Source organism: Drosophila mojavensis, unplaced genomic scaffold (assembly GCF_018153725.1).
Source record: "Drosophila mojavensis isolate 15081-1352.22 unplaced genomic scaffold, ASM1815372v1 contig_136, whole genome shotgun sequence".
In the NCBI taxonomy this organism is placed as follows: domain Eukaryota; kingdom Metazoa; phylum Arthropoda; class Insecta; order Diptera; family Drosophilidae; genus Drosophila; species Drosophila mojavensis.
Window position 1 is genome coordinate 11,856,015 of NW_025318667.1, and position 10,830 is coordinate 11,866,844.

Consider the following 10,830-nt stretch of genomic DNA (forward strand, 5'->3'; position numbering starts at 1 on the left):
AAAATATTATTTTACCGCACTTTTTTAAAGAAAATCACTTCATTGACATCTTCATTCAATTGCACTGCGAATGCAAACAGGTCGGTTCCTGTAACGCTGCCAGTGAGAACGACTTGCTGTGGCCTGTCCCGTTTATGGCTATCGCGCGCTTATCGATAGCTGTATCGATACAAGCTGAACAACAACAACAGCCGCCGTGTGGTAGCTAAGACAGATCAAACTAAACGCGAGAGCCGCAATCACGTTAATTAATGGCCAAGCAAAATTGAAAAAGGAGAAATAAACAAGAACGGCAAGCGAGATGAACTTTCCGCTAGCTAATTCCAATAAAGATACGTTGCGAGCGGCATGCAAGAAGTGCGGCTACGCGGGTCACCTGACCTACCAATGCCGCAATTTTCTCAAGGTAAGCAAAAGCCGCTATGCACTGGCAAAATGACAAGTAGACAAGGCCAGAGCATAACAATTTCCGCCCATCGCCTAGGTTGATCCCAACAAGGAGATACTGCTCGATGTGGAAAGCACCAGCTCTGACTCGGAGCTCGATTATTTAACGCCGTTGACCGAGCTGCGGGCCCAGGAGCTGAAAGCCGAGGGCGATATTGAACCAGTTGCAGCAGAGGCAACCAAGCCAGATAAGAAAAACAGCAGTAGCAGCGGCGGCAACAAACACACCAGCAGTAGCAAACGCAGCAGCAGCAGCAAAACAGTCGCATCGAAACACTCGAAAGCGGAACGGCACAAGAAACGCAAGAGAAAGAGCAAGAAGCACAAGGAGTCAAAGATTAAAGCTAACAGTAAATCATCAGATGTGTCTAAAAAGCAGAAGAAGCAACGCACCAGCAAAAAATCGAAGCGTCGTCGGGCTGCCAGCACCAGCAGCAGCAACTCATCCAGCACCTCATCAACCTCATCGTCGGACAGCGAATCGACAAGCGATTCATCTAGCGACACGGAATCGGATTCCAGCGACAACGAAGAGTCCAGCACCAGCGAATCGGACGAGTATGGGCGTAAAAAGAAACGCCAAGGCAAATACAAACGGAAAGCTGAGACAACAGCGCTGCGTCGCAAAAAATCCAAGTCCAAGCGCAAGAGGCATCGCACTAGCGCCAATGCCGGAGCCGGCACTGGCGGCGCTGGCAGTGCAGCAGGCGCCAGCAGTTACCTCAGCAGTCTAAGCGATAGCAGCACCTACTAGCTAGCAATGACTACCCAAAGCACTTGCAATGGCATTTAGTTAAAAAGGCTAAACAAATGAAACGAAGCGAGAAATGAGAATTGAGAAATGAGAAATTAGAGCAACTTAGGCTAGAGTTATTAGTACCATATTGCATGGATGAATCTGTGAAGCCAATTTAGTTATCCTGCGCTTCCTCAACCAAAAGCAGACCTTCCAATCCACACGCCCACTCACACAGACACACATATACCTACATCCTCTCACACACATAGACACAGACAGGCATGGAGACACATTTGAACTCGTGTTAGTTTTTAGTTGACAATCCTCTCCTGAATGAAAGTCATTTATGATTTGCAAATATAACAAATTAGTTTGTACAAATTTGTTCAATAATACATCAATTTATATACATACATACATATACATAAGTATGTTGTTTACTGTTTATCACTGTGGGCGCTGCTGCTTATCGAGACGTGCATGTATGTAGGTACGATTGGATAAGTGTCGAAGTCTGTCTAAATTGTGAGGTAAGTATTTCTGGTACGATGTTTTGGATACCCAACTGAGGCTACATTGCTCTTCATCTGCAGCTACGATTAGCTACATACATATATTAAGTTGCTTGCAAGTATATTTAAGGATGAACGTCATACATGCTCACGAATAACAGTAAGCACGCATAGTTGCATATTGCAATTACACAAAGCAAAGCATGGCAATTGTGACGTCATGCGCACGCGCTACCTTCCCTTACTTTGACTAACCCGAGTGATAGATATGTAGACTTGTCTTACGATTGTATTGTCAGCCAGATTTATTTAATGGGAGCTTAGGACTGTTAGCGGCGACTGCTATAATTATTTACAATTCAACTTATCATAGAGCTTGCTTAAATGCATTTCATAATCACGAAAACTGTAGTTGACGCAGTAGTCGCGAATAACGGGAAATATGGGATTTATGTGCCGATTACACTACAAGCCAAATTTATTTATTTTATTCAATTTTTTTTGGTTTATGTGTGAGGCATTTGATCGAAAACGGTCTTAAGCATTTGAGTCAATCACTAACTATGATAATTTAACATTTGATGTAGACAACACTTAACTTAACGTGCGTGCACATACACATACACATTCACACATAACATACACAAGGAACTCACCCACGCACGCGCGCTAGTAATACAGTAAATATAATACAAAGAAGTAGAACATTTTGGTCAAGAGGAAATGCCTTAATCTCTAGAGTGGGGGTGGAGCAGCCTGGGGCGGTGCCTGTGCTGTCGATAGGCTCGTTGTTGTTGTTGCTGCTGCTGCTGACACTATTTGACCATTGGCCGTATAATTGAGCAGAGCACTCTGCAGTGTGGATAGGCGACGCTCCAGCGCCGATATCTTTGCCAAGTACTTTTCGCAATTCTCGCAGTCGGCGACCGCGAATGCCGAATTGCCAGCGGGAACGATGGCTGTGAGGGAGTTGGAGCTGCTCTGCTTGGTCATGGCCGCAATGAGCGCAGTATTCTGTTGTTTGAGCTCATTGTTCTGGGCCAGCAGCTCCTCGCAGAGGGCACAAGTGGAGGCGCGCAGATCGGCGAGCGCTTGCTCTTTGGCCCGCAGGCTCTTCATAAGCGAACGATTCTCCTTTTTGAAATCGAGCAGCTTCTGTTCCAGCTCAAGCAGCTCATCCTCATTGTCTGTGAGGCCGCGTGTTGTGTCCAGACTCTCGCTAAGCTGTTGCATCCCGTTGTTGTTGGCCACCCGGCTCATCGCCTGCAGAATGCTGTCCAGTTTCCTCGAATCCTGATGCTCGATCGAGAGGACCATCGAATCGCCGCTGCTCTCTTTCAATGGCAAATTGCTGTTGCTTGTCAGCCGGCACATGGCCTGCAATATGGTGTCCATTTTCTTGTCCATAGCATGACCAGTGGCCCGTTGCTCATCCAGATACAGCTCCAGTTTGCTAGAGGGCGTCGCTGGAGATTTATTCGGCTCTAGCTTCTTCGGCAGCGACACTGTGGTGCTCCTTCCTGGCAACGTCTTTTGAGATTTCTTAATGGAGCGTGCCCGGTGTGTGGTAACGCTGTCCTCTGTGGACTGTGGTGATTCACCTTCGCTGTCGTAGGTTCTGGGCAATGCCTCTGGATTCGCAGGTAAACCTGACGTTTCGGAGATCTGCTTCAGCGACGGCGTCAACTGCGACTGAGGCAATGCATTAGATGCGGATGGCGGTTCATTGCTTGATTTGTCAGCCTCATCGATGCGCAACTCCTCGATGGGCAGGCCAAGCTTCATTAAAGCAGCGGTGAACTCTTCCTCATCCTTGGCAACCTCAAAGCGCAGGCTCCAGAAATGCTGTTCATCGTCGTAGAACTGCATATACGATTCACGTAGTATCACATTGGCTGACCCGATACGCGGCGACGAGGACTGTGTCGACTTAGTCAGCAGCAGGGTGCTCAGCAGTTGTGTCCGGCTCTTATACACAACCAGCTTGGCAGCGCCGGCTCCATTCCGTGAGAGCGCAACGCCCACACGTCCCACATTGTCGCTGCCATTGAATCCATACGCGACCTTGGCCACCACCGTGTTCCAGCTGTCGACTGTCATTATATCACGCTTGTTCCGCGAAATGGATGCAATCATTCCTTTGAGCTTTGGTTGTTGCTGCGGTGCTTGTGTTTGTTGTTGTTGTTCCTGCTGCTGCTGCTGTTGTTCATTCTGCTGCTCCTGCTGCTTGGTGGACGACTGTGGCTGATAGCGCAGATTGCTGGACTCGTTTAGCAACGGTTTGTCATCATCCTCAAAGATCTGGCGCAAATTACGTGGGCCATCATTGCTGCAAGGGACAGAGATTAGGCATTTGGATAGTCATTCGACACGACACGGCACGACTCACCTGTGCAGTTTCTCGAAAAAGTCCTGATTATTGTCGTGTCCAAAATCCATTAGAATTTTACTGCTTTTGAGCTCTGCTCTCTATCAAATGAAATTAATGCTTCAAAATGTTCAGATTGGACTCAAAAGCCAAATTTCCACAGCAGCGCCTACTATCGTAAGTCCAGGGTTGCCACACGTTGCAATTTTATGCCAAAGCTGGAGATTTTTACGCATTCATTCTTTTACGTTTTTTTCTTATTAACAAAATGATATGGATTACTCAAGACAAGATTTTAAATTCTAAAAAGATTTATTATTCTAAAACTCTTAACAAAATAATAATAAGAGTCCAAAGCTTTCTTTAAATCGCACTTAATAATACAATAATTGAAAAAATAAATCAAAGCATATTGTTTTGTTAATATTAAATATTATTTTTATTTATAAATTGGTTTGTTGATGCATTCCGAGTTCTTATCGAGGTGGCAGTTATGAGTAAGCTCAAAGTGACCATTTTTCTTGTTACCGTATTTTCGCAGTATTTCTGTTTCGGTAAAAAAAAAACATGGCCATTTTTAGTAGCAAATGTTTCAAGACCCGTTATAATGATTGACAGTTCATGATTAACGGCTATTTGAATTGCGAGAAAGAGCGGCTTATAGTTAAATGAGTGAAAATAATATTGATTATAGGCGTTTTTATTCATAATAACAATGGATATGTATATAAAAATACTATTCCTTACATAATTTTTTAATTGTAATGGCTACAATGCAATAGCACTATTATCATTTTAGCTATCATATTTTCATGGTTTTCTCTTAAGTACGGAAATTACTGGCAGAACTGTTATAAAAACAGACTATAAGACTATATAAAATGTGTAGAAAATTAAATTTAAAGTGACAGATCCAATATATTTGAATGTAAAAGTACCCTAATTTCGTGATGAAACCTAATGCTGAAACTGTGCGCATGTGACTTTCACCGTCTCCAAATAGAAAAATTATGTATTTTATATAAATGGATCCCTGGTTAGTGTTTTCGCATCCCATTGCGCTTTGGCACTGGCAGTGGTGGAAAATTTTCCGTATAAAGATTGAAATCTTCAGAGACAGGCAATGGTGGTGCGGGCGGTGGCACCCAATTGTTCTCAACCTGCAAAAAGCAAAGTGTAAATTAATTCAGATAATCATATGAAACTGAATTGAACTGAAAGCAATCGGGCTACCTGGCTCATAGTTCTCGTTCCCTGCCTTTCGTACAGGCGCTTACTAGAAGTCGACGGAATCATGTCGGGTGAAAAGAGATCACAATTCTGGACATAGTCTAGTTGCTCCTGTGTCATCTCACTCGGATCGACAATTTCGAAGACAAGCAGTTCATTATCAGTGCGCATATTGACTTCATAGTTATTGGGTTTCAGCCGATTTGGAATTTCACCGTTGCTAGCCATGTTCGCATTGTTGTCCATGTGTTCGTTTTTGCTTAAGCTCCCATTGGCCGGGAAGTGTATCGAATTGTTCTCGAGCTGAGCGAGTCCTTTGATAAATCTATCCAGGCCTATATAGTAAGGTGTTAGAGTTGGCTCCATTATGCAAACGTTTGCAGTTGCCGTGATTTGCGATCGATTTGACTGTTTATCTAGAAGAGGAATATATGTATAAGCTTAATTATGATGTATTTTTTGGGAAATCAGGATGTAATGGTTTTGTTAAATGTAGCAAGCAGAAGAAGGTGTGGTAGACACCATTAAGAATATATATACTTGATCGGGTCAATGAGCTGGGTCGATTTAGCTCTGTACTTTTCGTCTGTCCTTCCGTAAGGGTAGAGACTTGAAATTTGTTGCAAAATACACGCAATTTAATGTAATTATCACGATCTACAAGTTATATGTATATCGTCTATCTACAAGAAATATTATTAAACAATGAAAAGCACGCTCCTCCCGGTTGTGCTTTGTGCGTATGCGCCCTCGCAATGTGCACATGCGCGTGTGTTGGTGTGCGCAATTCTAAGAATTCTTTTAAGAAAGTACACAAGCACAGAAGAATGAAATGTGCAACTGTTAAATGGGCACTCAATTTGCCCATCGTATGACTATAAGTGACGGTAGGATAGGGCCAGACTTTATCTTTGCATATCAGCAGCTTTTGTGGCTATTCCCAGCTAACCTGTATATTTACTAGATGGATATCAAATTAACTGATAGATGGATTCCCGATTGGACAGTTCAAATTCGCTATAACACTCACGTAGTTGGTTAACAGTGGAATTAGATTTCCCGGATATTTATTTGTGTATGAATGAGTTTTTGAATTGTGTACATTTTATTATGATGTTTTTTGTTTTGTTTTGTTTTTTATTTTTTTTCGGTATTTTGATCTTTATAAGTTATACTGTCATTACCTATGCTTGATTACGTTAGCAAAGTTTAAAGAGCGGTATGTGAACAATTTAGCGCAACAGCCGCTGATCGATACGTTTTTACAAATTTATCGAAAGCGCACATATTTATTTGGCGGACCGATCAATGCCAATATATACATATACATATATATATAATATATACATATATATATATGTATATACATATATACATATATAATTGCTGCTGTAGGCTTAGTAGTAGTAGCAGTTAGAAAAGTAGGCCTGCAATTTTTGATTTCAAAAGTAGAAAAATTGGAAATGTCAACAATTTGTCATTTTAATATAACATGTCGACATAACATAATAACAGAGGGCAGCAAAAATTTATCGAAAAATACATATACTTGTGAACAGTGCTGCCAGACATTCCAAATCACACAGCTGTGTTCTGGCCGCGCATTAGCCGCGACATTGTTGCGAATTTTAAAGAACGTTGACGTTGCCTATTGTAGCCGGGTCGCATCGAATTACATTTACTGTATACGAAATGTCCGATGATCCGGACTATTTATTTGCACTGAAATTACAGGAGCAGCTCAATGGCGAAAAATCTGACAGCAAGTCGGAAACAGCTCGTGTAAGTTACAACGCAGTTTTTGCACACACAAAAGACAAAAGTCCGAATTTGTTACTCTATGATTAGGAAAAGACTGAGATGGAGTCAGGTCATGATGATAGTGACTACCAATTGGCTCTGAAGCTTCAGGCCGAAATAAATGCCGAAGATGCAGACGTCAGCGACAATGAGACTGTTGACAATGAAGAAGTCTTTGCCCTCGACATGACCAGCTCTAAACCAAATTCTAGCAACAACACGAAGAATAACAACAACAAAAATAATAAAGATCTAAACAAGGACACACCTCCAAGCGTAAATATAACACAGTTCGCAATACAACGCTTCTTATTTCTATTAAACATTATCTTGATGTATGTATGCAGCGCAAGGAAAATATGGACCTAATGAAGGCACCCAGCTCTTCGCCAGTTGGTTACAATAACTATTTGGATCAGACACAAAATCTAGTGCATCCGGAGTGGGAGCTAGTTGATCCCACACCCGACATATTTGCCATGTTTGTCCGCTTCGATCAGAAGTTCTTTCAGAAGCGTTTGGGCGCCGTTGTTGTGGAGTGGAGCAAGCGCATGTATTCCTGTGCTGGCATTTGCTATCAGCGTGGTAACCGATTCGTTAAGGAGGTAATCATACGGCTCAGTGAGCCGCTGCTAAAGCTGCGTCCACGCAAGGACTTAGTCGAAACATTGCTGGTGAGCTCACGAAACCCATTTATGCTTCTCGCTATATCATCTGAATGTATGCGATTTGTATTCCATTTTGACAGCACGAAATGATACACGCCTATTGCTTTGTGCTCAATATACGCGAGGGTAATGGCGGACATGGACCAAACTTTAAGCGCATCATGGGCATCATTAATAAAGTGGCTGGCACCAATATTACTGTCTATCATACCTTTCACGATGAGGTGGATGCCTATAAGACTCACATCTGGCGCTGCAATGGCGTCTGCCAGTATCACAATCCCTTCCAGGGCTGGGTGAAGCGTACCTCGAACCGCCCGCCCGGCCCGAGCGATCAATGGTGGGCCAAGCATCAGCGCGATTGCGGCGGCACCTTCGAAAAGGTGAGCGAGCCACCCAAGCCACCTGGCAGCAAATCAGTGCCAAAACCCAAAGGTACGAAGTACACAACCAAATTCAAGAATGAAACAACAACAACAACAGCTGGTGATGATATACGCAATTATTTTGGCAAGCCAAAACATACAGTTAACCTATTGCCACAAGTGCAGCCGGCTCTCGGTCTGCCGGGTGCCTTTCCGCCCACATCATATCCGGGCTTATCGAACAACCCCCTTGGTGGCCTCGCGCCAAGCTCTGGCACCAAGAGGCGTGCCAATGTGGTTGGCTTCAAGGACCTGATCGATCTAAGCAGCGCCGACGAGGACAGCAAAGGCGATACCAAAGCCACTTCATCGAACCGAGATGAAATGCACGGCAAGGGCTACAGTTTGACCAACGGCAGTACCGACGCCACTGCCAGTCCTGCTCGCTTGTCGGACACTGTCAATCGCAATCATTTGCGTGCGGTGTGGTCAAAGCGTTTCGAAAACGATAATCAAAACAAGGAGAAGATGAATGTGAAGGTGAAGGAGGAGATCAAGCAGGAGCCAGAATTCAAGCAAAACAATCCAAGCAAGCGTCGTCGGGTTTCCCAAAATATCGACGGCTGGGTGTCCTACGATAAGGATGTAATGGTATGCGATGTGGTCGAGCCTGTTATTAATATTTCAGACAGCGACGACGATGTGCAGCCGGTGCCCAAGGCGCCGACACCAAACGTTGCCAAGAAGACTTCACAATTGTCCAGCCAGGAGCGCACCATCAACATCAAGCGTGAGGTGATGGAGGATGAGACGCTGTATGGGGACGATGAAATCTTCATGATTGATGATGAGTACGATGATAGTATCAGTGAACTGAATGCTGCCGCTGAGCTGGCCGATCAGTCGATCATCGATGATCTATTCGGTGAGGACACGCTGCTGCAGGAGTTCCAGCGTGAGAATGATGTGGTGCCCTGCAGTTCGCGCTATCAATACGATGCTGGCAATGACATAACCACCTGCCCCATTTGCTTTGAGAAAATGAAGCGTTCGGAGTTTTCCAATCATCTTGACGGCTGCAGCATCACCATCAGAGTGCCGCCGCCAACCATTAAGCCGAACGCCCCACTGCCCGGCGACAGCAACAGCATCAACAAGCCAAACAACAAGCATAAGCCAAAGGTGAACAAGCGCAAGTCCGCAACATCAAAGCGTCAGATTTTGAAGAGCTCCGGCTACTCGAGTGCCGACATTGCTGCCTTAGATCTCAGCTCATCCAGTTCGTCCAGTGAGTCGGCCAGGACCAGTGAGAATGACATGACACCGCGTCAGATGCGCCAGCGTTCGCTCTACAAGCAGACCACAGAGTGTCCCAAATGCGGCCAGGAGCTGCTTGGCCACCAAATGGAAGCGCATCGCAACATCTGCAAGCGCTCCAAATAATTTAGCTATATCTATGTATACTACTCAAGTTGTCCGTTAGGTATTTTCTGCTTGAATATCAGAAGTTTTGTATGTGCCCATTCAAATATTTTTGTTTATCGACTCTCTTTTGCTCATCTTAAATTTCCATCTATTTTTTTACACATATTAAACTAGTTGAGGCTGGCAAAAAAAAAAATAAACAAATAAAAAATTATATTTATAATATATGTATGTATGCTGCGAAAATTTATTGTGTTAACGGAAGTCATTGCATATCAATATAAACAGAGGAGGGGTGGCATATGTATATATGTGTGTATATGCATATGTATATAGAAAGAGACAACTTTAATTGACAACACTAGATGCCATGAAATGGAGTGAGACAAAACAATACATGCAAGAGAGGTCGATTGGATGGAACATGAATGATTCGAATTGCAGCTCTGGCCAGGGATCAGGGTGTCTGCCAGTCGGGCACTCCCGTTCATTTCCATAAGCTTAATGCATATACTCTCTATGGGCATATTCATCTAGTGGCAATAAAGTTTATTTTGCAATACAATTTATTTTTAATTGCTTATAAAATTCTGCCAAAATAACGCAAGTTCGACTTTTTGGCGTAGCGAGTCGCTAGCGCCGGCCAATGGACAACGAACATGTCCACGAGTGGCAACAGAAGGCGACCGCTTAGCGAGAGCGTCTCGACTCGGCAATAGCTCTCCACAAACACGATCTTGCTGTGGGCGGGCAAGCGGCCGAGCAGGCGCCATAGATATGCCGCATAGCAATAGGGCACACAGGTGCCGGGTCCGTTGCAGAGTACGAGCTTGGGCCGATCGCGCCAAATGAGCCAGCAGCTCCAGAGCAAGGCCCACAGCGTTGTAAATATGCTGCTGAGCCAACTTTGGCCGACGCTGCGGCTGCGCGGCACGCGTATAAAGTCGCTGTCCTTTAAAGCCGGTAAAGCGGAGCGGATTTGCTTTTCCGAAGTGTCGTCGCTGTTGGCCACAATATAACGTACAGATTGGTATTGCTTAAGATCATCGTGCTGCATTAAGGCCTGATTGATTTTACACATTTCGGCTGTGTGTCCGCCGGAGCCGAGGATGACATAGATTGGCTGTGCTGTTCGATTATTTGGACACATTTTTCGTTGACAAAATTCAATCAAGTGTCGGAATTTACAGTTGTTTACGTTTTTTCGATAACAAATATCGGGTCACCCCAAGTCGTTGGTATGGTCACTCGATTAAATGCGCTCTGCGCAATTTTG

The 10,830-nt window shown here is 44.2% G+C and overlaps 5 protein-coding genes across 7 annotated transcripts; 2 read left to right on the forward strand and 3 right to left on the reverse strand.

Annotated features, from left to right (window-relative positions):
* The first annotated feature begins 168 nt into the window (after positions 1-168).
* LOC26527818 (protein SREK1IP1) lies at positions 169-1,603 on the forward strand. The gene is made up of 2 exons (XM_015161185.3): positions 169-406; positions 485-1,603. The coding sequence occupies exons 1-2, from the start codon at positions 302-304 to the stop codon at positions 1,199-1,201; spliced, it is 822 nt and encodes a 273-aa protein (XP_015016671.1). The 5' UTR covers positions 169-301; the 3' UTR covers positions 1,202-1,603.
* A 543-nt stretch (positions 1,604-2,146) lies between these two features.
* LOC6585246 lies at positions 2,147-4,266 on the reverse strand. The gene is made up of 2 exons (XM_002010843.4): positions 4,088-4,266; positions 2,147-4,027 (listed from the first exon to the last, which is right to left on the reverse strand). The coding sequence occupies exons 1-2, from the start codon at positions 4,135-4,137 to the stop codon at positions 2,434-2,436; spliced, it is 1,644 nt and encodes a 547-aa protein (XP_002010879.1). The 5' UTR covers positions 4,138-4,266; the 3' UTR covers positions 2,147-2,433.
* A 698-nt stretch (positions 4,267-4,964) lies between these two features.
* On the reverse strand, positions 4,965-6,481 carry LOC6585247. 2 transcript variants are annotated; one of them, XM_015161186.3, is made up of 3 exons: positions 6,327-6,481; positions 5,300-5,712; positions 4,965-5,226 (listed from the first exon to the last, which is right to left on the reverse strand). In XM_015161186.3, the coding sequence occupies exons 2-3, from the start codon at positions 5,660-5,662 to the stop codon at positions 5,104-5,106; spliced, it is 486 nt and encodes a 161-aa protein (XP_015016672.1). In that variant the 5' UTR covers positions 5,663-5,712; positions 6,327-6,481; the 3' UTR covers positions 4,965-5,103. The 2 variants fall into 2 exon arrangements, with proteins under 2 accessions (XP_015016672.1, XP_002010880.1); XM_002010844.4 differs by having other exon boundaries at positions 6,246-6,333.
* Positions 6,482-6,776: 295 nt separating this feature from the next.
* On the forward strand, positions 6,777-9,781 carry LOC6585248. 2 transcript variants are annotated; one of them, XM_044010746.1, is made up of 5 exons: positions 6,777-7,078; positions 7,145-7,372; positions 7,444-7,770; positions 7,845-9,581; positions 9,616-9,781. In XM_044010746.1, the coding sequence occupies exons 1-4, from the start codon at positions 6,989-6,991 to the stop codon at positions 9,570-9,572; spliced, it is 2,373 nt and encodes a 790-aa protein (XP_043866681.1). In that variant the 5' UTR covers positions 6,777-6,988; the 3' UTR covers positions 9,573-9,581; positions 9,616-9,781. The 2 variants fall into 2 exon arrangements, with proteins under 2 accessions (XP_043866681.1, XP_002010881.1); XM_002010845.4 differs by having other exon boundaries at positions 7,845-9,781.
* Positions 9,780-10,777, reverse strand: LOC6585249 (UDP-N-acetylglucosamine transferase subunit ALG14 homolog). Its single transcript, XM_002010846.4, has one exon. It carries the CDS (start codon positions 10,702-10,704, stop codon positions 10,135-10,137), a length of 570 nt encoding a protein of 189 aa, XP_002010882.1. The 5' UTR covers positions 10,705-10,777; the 3' UTR covers positions 9,780-10,134.
* Between the last annotated feature and the right edge of the window lie 53 nt (positions 10,778-10,830).

Bases quoted from the DNA above. Each gene is read 5' to 3' on its own strand.
- LOC6585246 (XM_002010843.4), bottom strand. From the start codon at position 4,137: ATGGATTTTGGACACGACAATAATCAGGACTTTTTCGAGAAACTGCAC. The intron at 4,028-4,087 runs GTGAGTCGTGCC...TGTCCCTTGCAG, and splicing joins TTTTTCGAGAAACTGCACAG to CAATGATGGCCCACGTAATT.
- LOC6585248 (XM_002010845.4), top strand. From the start codon at position 6,989: ATGTCCGATGATCCGGACTATTTATTTGCACTGAAATTACAGGAGCAG. The intron at 7,373-7,443 runs GTAAATATAACA...GTATGTATGCAG, and splicing joins ACAAGGACACACCTCCAAGC to CGCAAGGAAAATATGGACCT. The intron at 7,771-7,844 runs GTGAGCTCACGA...CCATTTTGACAG, and splicing joins ACTTAGTCGAAACATTGCTG to CACGAAATGATACACGCCTA.
- LOC6585247 (XM_015161186.3), bottom strand. From the start codon at position 5,662: ATGGAGCCAACTCTAACACCTTACTATATAGGCCTGGATAGATTTATC. The intron at 5,227-5,299 runs GTAGCCCGATTG...TGCTTTTTGCAG, and splicing joins GAACGAGAACTATGAGCCAG to GTTGAGAACAATTGGGTGCC.
- LOC26527818 (XM_015161185.3), top strand. From the start codon at position 302: ATGAACTTTCCGCTAGCTAATTCCAATAAAGATACGTTGCGAGCGGCA. The intron at 407-484 runs GTAAGCAAAAGC...CCCATCGCCTAG, and splicing joins AATGCCGCAATTTTCTCAAG to GTTGATCCCAACAAGGAGAT.
- LOC6585249 (XM_002010846.4), bottom strand. From the start codon at position 10,704: ATGTGTCCAAATAATCGAACAGCACAGCCAATCTATGTCATCCTCGGC.